General features: G+C 40.8%; 1 protein-coding gene across 1 annotated transcript in view; it reads left to right on the top strand.

The window, feature by feature from the left end:
- CLNK (cytokine dependent hematopoietic cell linker) overlaps window positions 1–15,592 on the top strand; it is a gene marked incomplete at both ends in the record, with an annotated part of 173,838 nt that extends 158,246 nt beyond the window's left edge. The window contains 3 exons of the mRNA XM_079711583.1: window positions 2,661–2,738; window positions 7,643–7,798; window positions 15,446–15,592. Of these exons, the coding sequence (XP_079567709.1) occupies window positions 2,661–2,738; window positions 7,643–7,798; window positions 15,446–15,592 (381 nt within the window). The remainder of the gene's footprint in view (window positions 1–2,660; window positions 2,739–7,642; window positions 7,799–15,445) is intronic.
- Window positions 15,593–20,142: the final 4,550 nt, after the last annotated feature.

Here is a 20,142-nt window from a genome sequence, read left to right as displayed (position 1 = left end):
GAAAGTAATCTTTTTTTTTAATTTATTTGTTTTATTTATTTATTTATTTTGGGCTGTGTTAGGTCTTCGTTGCTGTGCACAGGCTTTCTCTAGTTGCAGTGAGCAGGGACTACTCTCTGTTGTGGTGCACGTGCTTCTCATTGTGGTGGCTTCTCTTGTTGCAGAGCACGGGTTTTAGGCACATGGGCTTCAGGAGTTGTGACACGCGGGCTTCTGTAGTTGTGGCTCACAGGCCCTAGAGCACAGGCTCAGTAGTTGTGGCACACAGGCTTAGTTGCTCCGTGGCATGTGGGATCTTTCCAGACCAGGGATCAAACCTGTGTCCCCTGCATTGGCAGTGGATTCTTAACCACTGCACCACCAGGGAAGTCACAGAAAGTAATCTTAAAACTAATTGCAGCATTCTACTTCTAGGTATATACCCAAAAGAAATGAAAGCAGGGACTCAAACAGATTTTTGTACGTCCATCTTGACAGCAGCATTATTTACAATAGCCAAGTGGTAGAAACAACCCAAATGTCCATCAACAAATAAATGGATAAAGAAAATGTAATAACATTATTCAGCTGTAAAAAAGAATGAAATTCTGACAGGTGCTACAACATAGATGAACCTTAAAAACATGATACTAAGTGAAATGAGTCAGACACAAAAGGACAAATATATGATTCTAGCTATATGAGGGTAAAATAAGTAAATTCATAGAGACAGAAAGTAGAATGGTGTTTACAAGGGGCTAGGGGAGGAGATAATGGGAGTTGCTGTTGAATGTGTACAGAGTTTCAGTTTGGGATGATGAAAATATTTTAGAGCTGGATCGTGATGCTGGCTGCAAAGAAATATGAGTGTGCTCAATGCCACTGCATTGTATGTACAATTGAAAATGGTTAAGTGGTAAATCTTATGATGTGTATATTTTATCATATTTTTGAAAAAAATTTTATTGTAGCTCAAACAAAACAAGGCTATTAAATTGTAGCAGGAGTGGTGGGATAGGGAGGGTGGGAGGGAGGGAGATGCAAGAGGAAAGAGATATGGGGACATATGTATATGTATAGCTGATTCACTTTGTTATAAAGCAGAAACTAACACACGACTGTAAAGCAATTATACTCCATTAAAGATGTTAAAAAAAATTGTGGCAGGATGCCATCACTCGCTAATGAATCTCAGCATAAGGAGAGATTAGAAATACCAGAGAGATATTAAGGACAAAATAGCACCAAAATGAAATACCCCTCTTGGTTTATTCAAAGGGCTAGAAAGAGAACTGAAAGGGAACCACTTTCCCCTCCAGGTAATTCAGAGTTCTCTAATGCTGTGTTTGAGCAGCACCTAAACTCACCAGCCAGCACTCATGATCACACCTGGAGAACTACGGGGTTATAAAATCTCTAAGTGTCTTCCAGCTTGAACAAATAAACAAAATCAGAGTAGATGAAGCACACCATGACTGAGCCCTGCCAAGCCCCGGGACTAGCAGAGAGGCCCCCCAGAAGCAGCAGACCACTATCAGCTCAGAGAGCTCCCAGTTCTGCAGAGAGATGCCCTTTGAGGACACTTTCTCTGAGCTGCCCTTTGTTTCTGGAGCCTGTTACCTGGCTTTGCTGGAGTGGAACAGGTCCTGCCTCTGGACCTTCCAGCACCTACCCTCCGCTAGAGGTAGGGACTAGGTAAAGGAATTCATTCCAAAGGAGACCTCAAATAAGAGGTGACTTTGCCCCCAAACTTGATGGAAGAGAATGGCAGAGCCAGGGAGAAGGAGAGTGAGGAGAAGGAGGGATTCCAGGCAGGGTGCGGGGCTAGCTCATGCCAAGCCCTGAAGCTGTGTGTGTCTAGACAACAGCAAGCACATCTGGCTTGTCCTCAGACTGGAGAGTGGGGCAGGGAGAGGAAGTGAGGCTGGAGAGTTGGGAGGGAAGCTAACTCATGCCTTTCCCAGTGGCGCTCACATATGCTTGCTGTACCCATCATTGGAAGGATCAAAATTGTGCTGGGAGGACCAGGTATTTTGGGAGACCAAAGACCTGATGTTACATCCCTAGTTCTTGCCACGTGTAACAGAAGTTGACTTCCTGAGCCTCCGCTGTCCTGGCAATGCCTGCCTCACAGGATTCTTGCAGGCATGGACTGGGATAATGAATTAGGGATGTCCTTGGAGACGTTGGACTCATGCAAAGGATTATTTAATATTATTATCCTTGGGACTCGGTAAAGGAATTGCAGATCCATGGTGCATCTCTGACTGCCCTTCCTCCTCTCTGTTATGTGGATTTTACAATCAAAAGAAATAAATTAGTATAAATAAGGTAGTATGGCACAAGGAGAAAGCCAGACAGACTAGGGTTCAAATCCCAGTACTACCACATGGGACTTTAAGCAATTGGAGTTTGGTGCCAAAGCACTTTTCTCAGTAGATGGAGTGAGATTTCTGGTTACTTTCAATGACAGACAGACTTTGTCATGCCAGTTTCATAATTCCTAAGCTGCCATTACTTTTTCTGTGTCTAACTCAAGATCCAGGGACAGAAATTTTATACTGCATATCTCCCATAAATCCAACTGTGATTTGGCACTAGTGGAATAAAAACAAATTTTAATTAATAATTAATCATTTCCTTTGACCCTAAAATATTCATCCTTTAAACCTGTACTGCAGGATATCCAGCACAATGAATGGTACATTGGAGAATACAGTCGCCAGGCAGTGGAAGAGGCATTGATGAAGGAGAACAAGGTAATGCCTTCTCCAGGGCCCATCACATTGTTTCTGTAGTCATCCTATGGTTTTCTGCCCATAGGTCACAGGATGTAACAAGCAGTGTGCTTTGATGTAGTTCTTGCCTCACCCTGTATTTCTCAGTGTTGGGGAGGTTGTCGTTGAAAGTGGGCTTTCAAACAGAGTTTTAGATTTCAGACTTGGTTGTACCACTTATCAGCTGCATGACTTTCTCAAGTTCCTACATATCTGTAAATTCAAGTTTCTTTCTTTGTTAAATGAAAATAGTAAAATCAACCCTAAGGAACTATTTTGGAGATCAAATGTGGAAGCTGGGGTATAAATGGAGGTTGCAATGGAAGGTGCCTTCCTTCTGCTTTGTTCAAGTTTCATCTCCTTCCTCCAGGTCTGCCCAAGGTACAGTTGGGTTTTTATGTCTCACTTCTTCAGGAAAGGAGCAGGGATCATGAATGCTGTAATAGTCAGTATGTGATAGGTTATGCTGTAATAACAAACAGCCCTCACAATAGCCCGGAGATGGAAACAACCTAAGTGTCCATCATCGGATGAATGGATAAAGAAGATGTGGCACATATATACAATGGAATATTACTCAGCCATAAAAAGAAACGAAACTGAGCTATTTGTAATGAGGTGGTTAGACCTAGAGTCTGTCATACAGAGTGAAGTAACTCAGAAAGAGAAAGACAAATACCGTATGCTAACACATATATATGGAATTTAAAAAAACGTCATGAAGAACCTAGGGGTAAAACAGGAATAAAGACACAGACCTACTTGAGAATGGACTTGAGGATATGGGGAGGGGGAAGGGTAAGCTGTGACAAAGCGAAAGAGAGGCATGGACATATATACAGTACCAAACGTAAGGTAGATAGATAGTGGGAAGCAGCCGCATAGCACAGGGAGATCAGCTCGGTGCTTTGTGACCGCCTGGAGGGGTGGGATAGGGAGGGTGGGAGGGAGGGAGATGCAAGAGGGAAGGGATGTGGGAACAGATGTATATGTATGACTGATTCACTTTGTTATAAAGCAGAAACTAATAAAAAATAAATTAATAGATTAATTAAAAAAAAAAAAAAACAGCCCTGAGATCTCAGTTACTTAACATAACAGAACTTTATTTTTTGTTTGAGCTCCATGCTCAAGACAGGTTTGGGTGGGTAGACCCAGACTGCTAGAGGCTCCATCTCAATGTATGCTCACACCAATCACATACTGCTTCTCAACACATCCTCTCAAATTTAACATGCTGTGTCTTTGCTCACATTTCATGGGCCAGAGTAAATCCCATGACCAGACCTAACTTCAAAGAGGGTAAAAAAGTAAAAAGCTACATGTGACCAAAAAAAGAGAAAACCTGGGATATTTGTGATCAGATCAAATGACTACTACTACCATCATCACAAATAGAAAATAGTTATTAAGCAACTACTCTACTATGTGCAGGGAACTATACTAGATTGTTTAGAAATGGTAGAAAGGCTCTCAAGACTGATGCAACACCAAAACCTATCCTCAACTAACCAATACAATGGTCATTGCTGAATGAGGAAATACAAAAATGAATGAGTTAGTTAATTAGTGGATGGGTGAATAAATGATAGGTCCTCAATACATTTTAATAAAGCCTAGCTTTTAGAATTAATATTAAAAAATTAAATAAGATAAATTATATGTAAGTTACTATGGTAAACAGAAAATGCTCCCCCTACCACGATATATCCACATTCTAATCCCCAATACCTGTGACTATGTCACCTTGTATGGAAAAGGAATTTGCAGGTGGGATTAAGTTAGGAATCTTGAGATAGGGAAATTATTCTGGATTATTGGGGAGGGTTTAATATAATCACAAGGGTCCTTATAAGAGAGAGGCAGCAGTATCAGAGTTAGACATAGAGGGCCACAAGTAAAGGCACAAGTGGTGGCTTCTAGAAGCTGGAAAAAACAAGGAAATGCATTTTCCCCTAGGGTTTCTAGAAAGAACACAGCTTGGCTGAGACCTTGATTTTAGCTTAGTGAGACCCAAGTTGGACTTCAACCCCCAGAATTGTAAGAGAATAAATTTGTGATTTAGTCCTTTAAGTTCATAGGAATTTGTTATAGCAACAGTAGGAAATTAATACAGCTGTTAACAAAGTATCTTGAACATATTAGGAATTAATGAAACTATGTCATTCTCCAGATAAGGCAACCGATGCTAAGGTTTCAACTACAAGGTAGAAAAAGTGGCAGAATCTCTATTCAAGATCAGTGCTCTTTTCACAAAAGCACAGCTGCCTCTAGTAGCCACTAGAGTTCTTTACATTCTGGAAGGGGAGTCATAGGTGGCTGGGTGGTGCCTTGGCTGGAGCACCCTCCCTTCCCTCTCCCCAGGGAATCTCATGCACAACTGACCTCTGCTGGGTCTAATGGTGGTACAGTGGTGCCAGCTCCAACCCTGCCTCTTCTTGGCTAATCAGTGGTCACGCTCTCTAGCCTCTTTCCCAAGGGAAAATAGCTCTTAGAAGACCTGCTTCCAGGAGCCCCTGTGTGGACCGTACTAGAAGGGCAATGTACATGCCACATAATGTCCTTCCAGCTATGTTTGGGCACTCTCAACGCTCCCTTGCCCCCTTCTCTGTGCCTGTTTCTGCCTCCTCCCAAAAAGCACTGAGAAACAGAAACTCAGTTGAATGACTTCATATTTTCCTATTTTGTTTGTCTCAGTTAGTTTTGTCAAAACGTGTTTCCCATTTATGTAAGATAATTTAATTCAAATTGCAGGATTCATTGTGACAAACTCATTGCAGAGTCTAAGATGATAAACCCCAAAACTGGCCACATGTCTTGGTCTCCTCTCCCTTTATGATCTTCGGCAATGTTCTGTGTTTGAGTCTTTTTTTTTTTTCTTATTGAAGTATAGTTGATATACAATGTTGTGTTAATTACGGCTGTACAGCAAAGTCATTCAGTTACACACATATGACACAAAAGAACCTATCTATGAAACAGAAACAGACTCAGGGACGTAGAGAACAGACTGGTGGTTGCTAAGGGGGAGGGGGATGGAAGAGGGATGGAGTGGGAGGTTGGGGTTAGCAGATGTAAGTTTTTATGTATAGAGTGGATAGACAACAAGGTCCTACTGTATAGCACAGAGAACTATATTCAATATCCTGTGATAAACCATAGCGGAAAAGAAGTAAAAAAGAAAAAGAATGTGCTTGAGTCTTAAGGCTTTAATTACAGTTGAATGTTTTTGGCAGAACAGGTTCCAGAAAATTCCTTGAACCCACTTTATGTACTTGGAGGTTGGTATATTTATAGAAAGAATTTCAGCTTGACTTTCAGGTATTCCATTGATTAGCTGTGATGTGTGAGGGGATCCACTTAAACAATTAGACCCTAATTCCCTTACCTGTAAAATGGGGATAAAATACCTCCTCAAATTTTATGTAAGGATCAAATGAAATGTGTGTAAAGTGCATGGCATTTTGAGAGCAGTTTTCAGTAAACCTTAGCTGCCAGCATCATCATGGCATCACTGTAGTTTTATAGTATTATTTATAAATTTAATATACTTATAGTATTGTTATACAGTATTATAATCATTATTATATATGTATACATAATATCTATAAATATTAGTTATAGATATATATAAACATATAGATATGAAATATATTCTATACAGGAGATAATATATATAACAGTTATTATAAATATAAATTATCATATATAATACCTATCTATATAAAGGATAGTAAGTATCACACACACCTAATTAGACTTATTCTTTATAGATTACTTATAACCACCTACACAAGAATCTATGCAATTACAGTTACAGACTTTTCAGTATTTTTCATCATATAAATGACACAGTGTAACCACAAAACTAAGCCTTGTATGTGTGTGTATGTTTAGGAGGATTGCTCCATTTCTTAGCCTTTTACGACCAGACCTTCATCATAAGCTACTCTCCAGGGTGTGCCTGATTATTTTATATTATATTTATAGTTGGCCTATTCACAGCCCTCAGACTATTTCATACTGTTGACCTTCTTTTGGAAACCCTCGCTCTCTCCCCCTCCACTTCTATGACACTGAAGCTTCTGGGTTTCTGTCTATCTTTGAGACATCTCCTTAGAACATTTCCTGTCTCTTCTTCCTTGCCCTGAACATCCTTTCACCTCACCTCAGGCTATATTTTCTTCTCCTTCATACAGTCTCTTCACTCATTTTGACACCAGTGACTTTGAAGCCCCACATCTGTTTTGGGGACCCTAGTCCTATATTGACATCTCCCCATGCAGAGGACCAACTTATAATGCTCAAAGCCTCTCCTGCTCAAAGCCTGCGGTGGCTCCCATTGTCTCTCGGATAATAACCTGAACATCAACAGAACAGGAAATGTGAACATTGGCAGATGGAGAGAGGCACCCCCAAGGAGGGAAGGAGAGGGTTATTCCATGCAGAGGGGGTGGCTTGTGCAAAAGCTGGGAACCCAAAAGCAAGATGGTGACCCTGGGAAATGGTGGCTTGACTGGTGCCATCATCCAGGGGCTGAAGACTGCAGGAGTGACAGAGATAAAACCACAGGATACGCTGGTGCATCGATCCTTGATCATCATGCTACGGTTGTAGGCATGACGCTGAGGACAGCAGGGGATATTGGAAGATTTTGAAGTAGGGGGTGTTGTAATCTGACTGGTTCACTTCTGAGAAAATAAGAACCCTTAGACAAACTAACCCTCAATAAATACTTACTGAATTAAATTGAATAAAGAACTGGTTTGCCAAAAACTAAAGCCATTTGGGAATCTCAGGCATACAAGCTTCACTGCTGCCACATTTGGGAGGTTGGATTCTGATTCTGATGCCTGAGAAGATCATTGTTCTTCCTTTTGCTGCAGGATGGCACCTTCTTGGTCCGAGACTGTTCCACAAAATCCAGGGCGGAGCCCTATGTGTTGGTGGTGTTTTATGGGAACAAAGTCTACAATGTGAAAATCCGCTTCCTGGAGAGGAATCAGCAGTTTGCCCTGGGGACAGGGCTCAGAGGAGACGAGGTGGGTATAACCCAATGACTTCCTTTTTCCAGGCTAAGGATAACAACACGGGGAGACCTAGGGGATGCTGGCCGAGTCACCTCCATATCCCCATGACTGCAGCATTGGAGAAAAGAGCCACCCTGGAGGTGCAGAATGTAATCTAATCCTTCCAGCCCCTTCCACAAGCATTCCCGCTCATGTCTTAGCTCATGGGGCTGGCAGCCAATCCGGACCCTTCCATGCACCCTCTATCCTGCTTTGCCTATTAAAGAAAACTCATTCTGTAAAATACATCTACATTCTCCCTGCCAGAAAGCCTCCACTGAGCCCCACATTAATGCCACACTCCTTCCCCACCCATCGCTGAACTCCCACTGCAGCCATTTCTGATGACAACTGATGGCATTAGGTAGGTGTGTGTCCCTACATTGAATATGACCTCAATCACAGCATCCAGTGCTACACTGAGCACGCCTGTGCTTGGTACACATCTGCTAACAGATGGCTAGGTGAAAGAATGACTCAACTAAAGCATTCATTAATAACTGTATAAATCAATCAGAGAGAAAAGGGAAAAGAGATTGATTTTCGCTGTGTTTATGCTAGGCTTGGTCTGTCTGCATTATCTTATTTTAACCCTCAACAACTCTTCGATATAATGGTCATCCCTATCTTAGATGTAGGGAAACTGAGGCTTAGAAAATTAAGTAAATGGCTAGAGATGCACAAGTAGTGAGAGGGCAAACAGAGGCTGGTCTTTCAATTCTTCTAGGAAGGAAGGAAGGAAGGAAAGAAGGGAGGGAGGGAGGAAAGAGGGAAGGAAGGAAGGAGGGAAGGGAAAAAGGGATGGAGGGAAAGGCAGAGTTCAAATTCTGTCACCATTTACTAAGTATGTGAGCTCAGGCCAGTCACTTAACTTCTCTGAGCTTTAGTTTCTTCAACTTTAAATGTTCTTTTCAAGTCTAGACTTCTATAATTCAGTGATTCTCCCTTAGCATCTCCAGACCTCAATTTTATCTGTTGGTATATATTATGGGCTGAACTGTGTCCACCTCCCAAATTCCTATGTGAAAATTCTAGCCCCCAGCACCTCAGAATGTGACCGTATTTGGAGATAGGGTCTTTAAAGAGGTGACTAAGGTAAAGTGAGGTCACTAGGGTGGGCCCTGATCCAATATGAGTAGTGCCCTTATGAGAAGAGGAAATTAGGACACAGACACACACAGATGTGAAGTCACAGGGAGAAAATGGCCATTTACAAGCCAAGGAGAGAGGCCTCAGAAGAAACCAATCCTGCTGACACCTTGTTCTTGGACTTCTGGCCTCCAGATCTGTGAGAAAATGAATTTCTGTCATTTAAGTCCCTCTACCTCCACCCTGGTCGGTGGTACTTTATTATGGAGGCCCAAGAAAACTGGAACAGTATGAAACCAGAACTGTCACACAAATATCTATTGATTTTCAATAGATATCAAAATAAGGACTATTGCCAGGGCTACCAAAATGCTTCACGAAGGCATGTGTGTGAAGGTTCCAGCTTAAACCCAGGGTCTGACCCAGAGTCCTTTTCTGAGACTCATATGTGGCTGGAGAGGTGTGGTCAGCACCTGCCAGGCTACCTACCATGGGATCAGTTCACCAGCCTTTGTTCCAGCCTGGGAAAGTTTTGACATAAAGGAGAACATGAGTGAATAAATAGATTAATACATAAATCTGTCAAATATTGCCACAGTAAGAAAGGGTTACAGCAAAACTAAAAAGAGAAGTAGCCAATTTTTTCTTTTGTGATGAGGATTAGTGAGTTAATGAATGTAAAACACTCAGAACACTGATTATTGACATATCATAAATGTTGGTTATGATTTTTTTTCATTATTATCACTAAGTCATGGCAATAACTAAAACATGGTTCCCCTTAGGTCCAGACACCTATGGCTAATGGAATTTCCAGCTCAGTATCCCTTTATCCTTCTGTATTTTCTTCCAGCTCATAGACATTCTCATTAAAAAAAAAACCAAAAAGCTTTTTTCCCAACAAGCCATACTTTGGTCTGCTTATAAAAGAGAAGAAACAGTGACCCTGTGATAACTTCCTAATAGTGTTGAATCAGATTGCCAGCCAGTTCACTGCAGCCCTCAGCAGGTTGTCATAATGACAGCCCCTGGATTAGACCACCAGCTTTCAGGTGAGCTGCTCTCATTATTGTCACCAAGGACCCCTTAAGAATTCAAATGCCTATGTATAATTGAATCACTTTGCTGTATACCTGGAGCATTGTAAGTCAACTATACTTCAATTGAAAAATAAAAATTAAAAAAAATAAAATAGACATCATTTTCCTAGATTTTTATATTTGTAGTATTTTTAGGCCAAAAGTATTGTAATATTTTGAGATTTTTTCTCAATCTAAATAAATTTTCATTTATATAACCTAAAAAAAAAGAATTCAAAACCCTATTTTAACACTTTTTGTGTTATTATGGAATTTCCTCCTCTCATGCAACCCCCAAGCAAGAGTCTCCTTTTCATATGTTTATTTAACACTTACATACGTTTATTATGCACAGGCACTATTCTGTGCAGTTAACAATTATTAATTAACTTGATCGGTTTAATCCCATAGCAACCCTGTGGGGTAGGTGCTGTTGATACCTCCATTTAACAGATGGTGAAATTGAGGCACAGAAATGTGAAGTAACTGGCCCACAGCCACAGCTAGTACATGCCAAAGCTGGGGTTCAATATAGTCTGCAAAAATATTGACTTTTTCACATAGTCTCAGATAGCATCATAGCAAATGCAAATGATCCCCAGTCCATTTGAAAACAGCCCAGAACTTCAGTTGAAAAAAAGCTAAGACTTCCATGGAGCTTACTGTGTGCCAGGTCGTGGGTTAAAAATCACAATTTACAGGTAGTTCTTCCTGACTCTCTTCTGAACGAGCCATGCCCTGGTGTAAGAGGGGGATGATCTAGATTGTTCTCAGTTCCTGCACACCTTTCACAGTTCGAGCCCTTTGCCTTGCTGAGGAAGAATCTCCCATCTCTAAGAAAAGAATTTGCTACAGCAAGGCTCTGCTAAATGCAAGCCAGGTACTAGTTACTTCATCTGGTGTTTGAATAAAGAAGTAGCATCTTAGTCCAATTCTGCAGGGGAAACATAATGAGGCACAGGGTTTTCAAGGATAATTTTGATTTCCTGTGGCTTTTTGATTGTCTTTCAAACTTTAGACTTTATCCCCACATACAATGCAGTGACACCTATTCCAAGGGAGGTATTCTGAGTGTAAGAGGAGATGCTGTAAAGAGAGTGCCAGAAACATAGAGGCAGGTGCTAAGTATCATTTCTCTCTTAAATGATACCCTAAGGCCCTTTCACTGGGCCTGTGTGTCCCGGACACAGATGAAAAGCTCACATGAGGCCATAAAAGTTTCAGAAGAAACCTGGATGGGTCCCCGGGAAGGCACAGCTTGTTGACACCTGTCACAAGCACAGAAGGCCAGCAAATCCACATATGCCTGCAAAGAATGAGCCTGAGAAGGTCCATTTTGCTGTATATTATAAATTTGGGTCATTCCGCTAGCCATGTGGCTAGAAACTCGTGTCTGAATTTAGATTCAGGGAGCATCCAGTATATTAGTTTTCTGGGATTGCTGTAACCAAGTGCCACAAAATTAGTAGCTTAAAACAATAAATATGTATTCTTTTGAAGTTCTGGAGTCTAGAAATCTGAAATCAAAGTATTGACAGGCCACCCTTCTACTGGAGGCTCTGGGGGAAGATCCTTCTGGCCACTTCCAGCTTCCGGTGGCTGTCGGCAAACTGTGGCTTTCTTGGCTTGTGGCCATATCACTCTGATCTCTGCATCTGAGGTCACACGCCTCCTCCTCTTCTCCATGCGAATCTCCCTCTGTTTCTATCTTATGAGGATTCAGGTGGTTGCTTTTACAGATAACGTAGGATCAGCCCCTCTCTCAAGACCTTCCTCTCAAGATACTTAATGTAATCCTAAATTTGCCATGTAAAGTAATATTCACTCTTTTGCTTAGAAGGTCATATTCACAGCTTCCAGGAATTAGGACATGGGATATCTTTTGGAGGCCACCTTTCAGCCCGGGTCTCTCATTTGTTCAGTTTTAGGGCCAAGCCTTAATTTTATGCCTACATTATGCTAGATTCAATGCTTCGTTCTGAGGACACAGAGCAGAGTAAGGCAGAGTCCCTGCCATCCAGGGGATACTCTGTTAATCTGTGCCCATCTATGCATGCACCTATTTATCACCTGGTAGAACACTGGTGGCCCTGGACCAGCCAGCGGGGCACCTGCTTGTTAATAACCTGCAGAGCTTTACCTGCTGCCAAGTTTTAGAAATCACATTTGTCAACATTTCTGTGGAGTCTAGTAGAAGTGAGCAATTTTAATCAGACATTTCCTTGTCCTGCAAATGTTTGTGATAAGTTGCTAAAAATTATGATAGACGTTTAGTTGATAAATTCAAGTTCAAAGACTAGGAAACAGAGACAATTAACCAATGAGTTTATTTCTCACTTCCCTGGTCTGCTTCTCTCTCCTCCTTCTCTCTTTGCACCTCTCTATCTTCCTCTTTTTCTCTTTTCTTCTTTTACTCCCATGTGTGTATCCAAAGAGATTGATTAAGCTTTCTGGCAGTGAAACATTGCCTATGGTTGGTACTTAGGGCAATCACAAAAGGTTTAAACAAATTTTAAGATCTAATATTAGGATGGTATTTGCTGTCCTCCTGAAAAAAAGAATTTAATATAAAAGTAAGAGCTTAATTATAATCTTTTTAAAAATTATCTTTAGGGTAATATACCAGTTGTTAGCCTATGACTAGAAGTCAGTAATAAGAAATGACAGAATAACTTATTTATTCCTTCCTTGCTTGCTTCCTACTACTTGTTAAAATTATACTTTCATATAAAATATCATCCCTGCAGTAATTATAAATAATTAGTATTGAGTTCACTATTTTGAGACCATCCTAAAGAAAACAGGAGTGAGATTACAAAGCACGATTAATCTTTTTCCCTCTAAAGATTAATCCCAGGAAAGAGAATTTCCTTTGTGCCATGTGGGTTACCCAGTTTTGTAGAAGAGTTCTGCATGGAAAATCTCTTTTCATAAATTATTTTTTGCTTCAAGTATGAGGAGAGAGAAAGAAAATTCTGTCCTTAATTTATGACTAGAAATGAAATATAAAAATGTCCTTCCTTTCTTCATAAAGGCTTACAATGAGAGTCTGTAAACTTCTACGGTGATTTCATGGCTCTTTCATCATGTTCTTGGCAAACGTGGAAGGGAGGAGGTCTTAGCAATGACTGACATTTACTAAGCACTCACTGCAGAAAGAGCTCCCTTCTAAATGCTGTGTATGTCAACTCAATTAACCCTCACAATGACCCTCAGAGGTAGGTCCTAATATTACCATCACTGTTCCTAGAGAGAGAAACTGAGACAGAGAGTGTAAGAAACTTGCCCAAGGACACACCGCTAGTGAGTGGGAAAGCCTTGCTTGGAACTCAGGCATTTGGGCTCCACAGGCCTCCACTTACAACTACTGTAGCAAAACAATTACTGTCCCTGCTGGACAACCACCTTACCTTAGCATCAGGTGGAGACTAGTATTGATTGTGTACTCACTAGGGGTGGTCAGATAGTTTATCTCATTGAAAACTCTGCCACAGATCCAGTAACAGTCTCAGAGGGGCAAGTTACTTACAGATTTAATCAGGACTCTTTTCAGATGAAAAGACAAAACCAACTCAATGAGCATAAGGGGGAAGGCGGAGGTTTGTTGACTCAGTTCCCAGGAAGAACAGGAGTGGAATGGATCCAGGGACTGGTCAATGTCAGGGAAGGCCCCGGGAGGACTGTGTGAGGTTCTCGAGCCCCAGGTTGATTATTTCCACAGCAAATTAACCCTAAATGAAATGATCTATCTGGATAGGGAATTACTTTCTGTCTGCCCCCGCCTGAATGCAATGTATGAATCTCCATGAGGACATGGACCTTGACAATCTCATTCCCTCTTGAGTATCCCTCAGGCTTGCAAACATTTCTGTGCTGGGCAGAGGGAGGATGTACAGAACTAAAGAGAATCAAAGTTGCCCCCAATGCAGCTCCCTCCTTCAGGCTGCATCATCCGGACACTGCTCTGTTGGAACAGTGGGTTCACAAGCCATAAGCAAAGCTGCAGCAAGGAAGAAACTGATACACGTCCAGAAAAACCAGATTGCGTTCCTGGTCCTGCCCTCTGGCTGTGTAACAAGTGAAGCAAGTCACTCTTCACACTGAGCTGCAGTTTCCTTGGCTCTTCAGGGAAGGTCCATTCTTGCCTCCCTGTTCACTTCACAGTGTTGCCCTGAGTTACAAAAGGCAGGTCGTGCAAGCTCTTTCTTCCTGATCATCTCCAAATAGCCCCTTTCAAGAACTCAGCCAAACTCATCAGAATTCCTATCTGTGCCCACATGTTCTCAACACCTGTACACTTGTCTTCCTCTGCTCTTAGGATCTTGAAACCCACCTTGTCCACTTGACTCACCTGGAATGTGTAGCCCATTTCAAGTCTGTATCTTCCACAAAGCACTTCCTGATTCCCCTACACTTGAAATCATCTTACTTTCCATTAAATCACTCCAGCACTTTATCTGTATATCTCTAGAAACATAAAAGTGTAATGATTCACTGTCACCTCATTATTTCACAAGAAGCCCAGGAAAGGAACCTAAATTGGCCAAGAACTACCAGGACCCCTGTGGTCATCAGTATTCTTTCTTTTAAAAAAAAATTATTTATTTTATTTTTGGCTGCATTGGGTCTTCGTTTCTGCGTGCCGGCTTTCTCCAGTTGGGGTGAGTGGGGGCTCCTCTTTGCTGCCGTGCGAGGGCTTCTCACTGCAGTGGTTTCTCTTGTTGTGGAGCACGGGCTCTAGACGCGCAGGCTTCAGTAGTTGTGGCTCACGGGCTCTAGAGCGCAGGCTCAGTAGTTGTGGCGCACGGGCTTAGTTGCTCCGTGGCATGTGGAATCTTCCCGGACCAGGGCTCCAACGGGTGTCCTGTGCATTGGCAGGCAGATTCTTAACCACTGCATCACCAGGGAAGCCCATCAGTATTCTTTCTGATTAGTCTAGAATGCTTTAGAACAAGAGGGGTGTACAAGAGAGAGATTTCACCACAGACCTTTCCCATTAATTTACGAAGTGAAGGTCAAGCCCTGATCTTCTACATTTTAGTATGTCACAGTTGGGGGCAAGGTAAGGGAGGCACCAGGGATTCTCTGTGTCTGACTGCTGTGTAATTAACCCATCCGAACTGCTTACGGTAGGAACATGTAGCCACAGAGTGGAGCTTGTCCAGTGTAACCTGATTCTGGTGATCACTCCGTGGGTGGGAAGTTTCGAGAGCTGCGGAGGGCTCACTTTTGGTCACCCTCGTTACCTTAATCTTATCACTGATCCTTCAAGAGCTTCTTTGTCACATCCTTTTTAAAAAAAACAACACATTTTCTGATACCCCTTTACAATCTAAAAAACGTTAAATGAGTTAACCTCTTCCCTAAATAAAACGAAGCATCTTAGGCTGTACTTTAATCTACAGACACAAAGGTACCTAAATTTTCATTAACTTTCTCTTCTGTGTTTCAGAAGTTTGATTCAGTGGAAGACATCATCGAATACTACAAGTATTTTCCTATTATACTCATTGATGGGAAGGATAAAACTGGGATCCACAGGGAACAGTGTTACCTGACTCAGCCCCTCCCTCTCAACAGACACTTCTCATTTATGTAGCCTGGTCTTTGTTTCATCTTCAGTTCAGTGGATCCAATGCCTCTATCATTTTTTTCCTTTATTTCAAAAGATTATTTTCTGTGGTTTCAAGGGATTACTTCTCTGACTCTGTAGAAAAGAAAAACATTCTATCATGGAAATTGGAAAATCAATTGTGGTTTTGAAAGCTCTAATTGGAGAAGAAATATTTATAAGATGCAAAAATAAAAACTGGTTTTTAAAAAATATCTTCTAAAGAAAAAAACACGGTTATAGATGAGCAGCAAAGGTTACAGGAAGCTATTGCTTCAATGTTTGCAGCTGGCAACTGACAAGTCTAGGTAAGAGTCCCAAATCTATGATCTTTATAGGACTTGGTGCTGTCTTTCTTTATTTCAAAATTGTTTGGACTTGTGAATTTACAATGTTTTCATGATTCCTTATGCTAAAGATGTTGGTGAATGTTAGCTCTATTTTATTTGTAATTCTGGAAATTCAATTTTAGAGAAGGATGTGGTATGGAAAAACAAATCACTTGTGAACACGACTTGAAAGACAGAAATCAGAAATATTTTTAGTATGGTGAAAAATGGCCATAGGACCATCTCCAGCCTACTCTGTTTAGAGTAGCTTTAAGCCCAGTGGAATTAGCAAATTCATAGAAAGGGAGTAAGCTTAAGTCTGAGTGAAAGTATAAATTTTTAATTCCATTTGTGGACTTCCATTCAAAGGAAAATAACTGTCCTCGAATTACTGCTTAGTATCTTGCAGGAACTTTACACATGTCATGATATTCTCCCCACTCAAAGCTAAGAGGATTACATTTTATTCCTGTTTCACAAAACAGATGAGGAAACAGGCTCAAAGACGTCATTGATCTTACTCAATATAAGAAGAGATCCCAGATTTTTATCCATGTGCCTAGTTTCTTCCAAGCATATCTTCCCAGGTACATTCTCTGCCCTAGGGAATTTTATAATCAAGTTGAAAAGTTAAATTTAAAAGAGACAGAGAGGGCTTCCCTGGTGGCGCAGTGGTTGAGAGTCCGCCTGCCGAGGCAGGGGACACAGGTTCGTGCCCCAGTCCGGGAAGTTCCCACATGCAGCGGAGCGGCTAGGCCCGTGAGCCATGGCTACTGAGCCTGCGCGTCCGGAGCCTGTGCTCCGCAACGGGAGAAGCCACAACAGTGAGAGGCCCACGTACCACAAATAAATAAATAAATAAATAAAAATAAAAGAGACAGAGAGAAACAATTTGAAAATGCCGATTTACCCACGTTAAAATATATAAATAAACAAACTCCTGTAGTGGTGTAAAGTTTTTTTTAAAAAGTGCTGATTGAAATTAATAGTACACAATGATTTAAAATGTTTCCAAAGCCTACATGTGAAATATATGAAGTATTTATGTAATTGTAGCTTTAATGCAGAAGTCAGAAAGAATGAGAAGGCAAGAGATATCAATGAAAACAATACAAATGAAGCCCAGGACCAGCATAGAAACAGACTCTGCAGAGAGGACACAGGCTTGAGGGCAGAAGAATATGATCCTCACCCTAAAAAGTTATTGAAAGATTACAGATGACTCTGATGCACTTCTCACCGGGGCTGTGCCATTCAATGCTGTGTTCTCAAGAAATGTTTCAGAGTTTCCTCAGGCACTGTTGTTGTTAAAGTCCGTGAACATCAGGTGGTGGTTAGCATTGTATGAGGCTTACATTTTAAAAAATGCTTTATCACCTATTATACGTAAGTGCATGAGATGATGCTAAAAGGAAAAAGTAGAGCCATCTTAAAATGCTCACAATGCTTATACATATTAAAATCTCTGGAAAGAAATATAACATTCATAATAGTGACAGAGGTTGCTTCAGAGGATTGGGATTTGGGGGGCCACATTAGCTGAGTCTTCTGGAACTCAGATGCCAAGACAAGAGTTACAAGTGCTAATATTTATTGGAGGCAATGCCTAAGAAATATCAAGGGAGGAAGGAATAGGAATAGACAGGAGAGCCTTCAGGCTATGATGTAAGTCTGACACCTGTGAGAGGAACAGGGAAGGAGAGAGGAATGGGCAGGAAAAGCATCAGACTGAGATGCAGCTCTGGGAGAGGCTTGGCCAGCCCATTGGTGAGATCCAGAGCAAAGACTGCCCACAGAGGAGAGTGCCCTGTGTTGTGCAGAAATGGCCAGGTCTTAGTCACCACCATGCTAAGTCATTGCCAGAGGCTGCCCAGGAAAACATGACCTTCACATGCTCTGGGAAACCCAGAAGGTGCTATAGCTGCAGGCCAACAAATAACTTTTTGTTCAGCATATTCTTCTTTCAAGAGAGATTCAAGGGGCCCACCTCCATGCCTGCCACAGTGACATTCTGATTTTCAGTGTTGATTGTAATAAGGACATTTTGCTTGTAATTGATTACTAAAGAATAAGAATATATAAATGTCAATTGTACTTGATTTTTACAACAGTTCTGTAAAGAAGGCAGGGCAGGTATTCATAATCCATTTTATAATTGAGGAAACTATGTCTCCTTGGCCAAAATCTTAGAATGACATACTTGTGGCTGGAACCAAGGTCTTCATACACAATTTTTCTGTTTAGTGTCTAGATGGTCATTGAATCTGTAATTGAAAGTCCAGTGATTTGGACTTGGCATGCCTAAATTCCAAAGAGTTTTAATCCCTTTTCAACCATTATTTCATTTTCAGTTGTAAAGTGTCACTCAATATAGTAGTGGAATTTTAGCTTTATCTGATTATAGCATCTATTCATTCAAGATATTTCATTTGACTAAATAATTTCCATTCTGGATCAGTTTATATCTTCCTCCATATTTAATAATATCTTATTATAAGCACTTGTTTGTGTACTGCATATGTATTCATTACTATGCATTTTTGTAGATATTAGAATAATAGCAGTGAATTAAGCAGGAGAAGCAGAAAACAAATAAGTATACAATGAATAAGACAATCTTAAATTGGTTTCCCATTACTTTGTTGTATTTCCTTAACACTTATCACTAAGTGCTTGTGAGTAGGGCCAGTATTAGATATTTTGATGAAGCTCATTGAATTGGCTTTAAAAAGTTTTGAACCAGAAAATTTTAAATTTTCCCAAAGTTACTTGGAAAACTGCCTCTCTTGGGGGGTATGTGTGTGTGAATAACCATGTCATAGCTGAAATCAATTAAATCTTCTCTTCAAATTACTATAGAGGAATCAAATTTTACCCCATTACCAAATTTAGTTCATTGCCGTGTGTGTGTGTGTGTGTGTGTACACATACATGCATTTTTTACAAGATAGTCTATGTAGTATATGATTAGCATTATATTTCTGTATTTATTTTTTTTCCTGAATATTTCTTCTAGCTAAGCACATGTCCTTTCTTTTTTTGCACATTATGGCTCTAACTTAAATGAAAGCAAATAAGTAATTAAATGTCATAATATATCTGAAACTGAATATTAAAATAAATTCAAAATACAGTTTAATTTTGTTTGAGTCATGCTCTATTACCTCTAAAGCCCTTTTGAAATCAAATTTAGGGTTAATTTATGACAAAGTTTCTTGAACAGTTTTTGACATACAAGCATATGCTGGGTTTGGGAGATAAAGGCCAAAAAGACCTAATCCCTGTGCTAGAGAGCTAAGGGCTTAGCAGGCAAGATACACATATAATTAAAATCATGCAGTGCAGAATAATAGATTTGGTAGTTCTCTCCCTTGTACCACCATCGCATTGGTAGGCCTGGATGTGTGGAGGAGGGTGTAATCAGGGAAAACTGCCCAGGGGAGGTGTCCAAGTAGAGAGCTAAAGGATGGCCCTAGACTGCAAGCTTTAGAATTACAAAAACCTTGTCAACCTGTTTTTGAGCACTCTTATCTTTAGGGCACTATTCTAGGTCATTCTTATACTACTGAAGCAGTGACTACCTGTTGAATGGGTAAGTGAGCACAATAGAAATAGAGGCAGCTTCCCTGGGGAAAGGACAGATGACTTATTAAGTGGCTCTGGCGAAATTTCAGCTATTAGTTGGAACGCTGTAGTGTAGGTACCTGACAATTAGCTTTTTTGATTGTAATGTAAGTGCCTTTTGATTGCTGAGGCATCCATTTGAAAGACATCCATCTTGAAAAGAACACATTGCCATCTATACAACTAGATAAAGAGCCAGGCTGCCCCATGCATGAGTCCCCCTTATTGAAAAGCTCTGGTGGACCGAGATAACTGACTGACCTACTGCTTGCTTTTCCCTTCCTGTGCTTTAATTCCTGCTCTTATGTTTTAATTTCACCAATAAAGAGTGAACCCTCAAAACCCCAGCACCCTACCATCAACCCCAATAAAGGCAGAGAGAGCACCAGTGAAACAAGAGGGAAGGGGGCAGGACACAACCTTTAAAAGAATGATATAGCCATAGTACATGACAAAGACTGGTTAGAACCAACTGGGTCCGAGATGGCAGAAGATTCAACTTCCAGTGGACCTTGAGCCTCATTATACTCTTATTGTAATACATTAGCTTGCTAAATGACCCACCAGTGCCATGACAGTTCTGAC

The sequence above is a fragment of the Hyperoodon ampullatus genome, assembly GCF_949752795.1.
Source record: "Hyperoodon ampullatus genome assembly, chromosome: 1".
Classification (NCBI taxonomy): Eukaryota; Metazoa; Chordata; class Mammalia; order Artiodactyla; family Ziphiidae; genus Hyperoodon; species Hyperoodon ampullatus.
The sequence above is the reverse complement of the archived record's forward strand: the minus strand, read 5'-3'. Positions and strand labels throughout refer to the sequence as shown.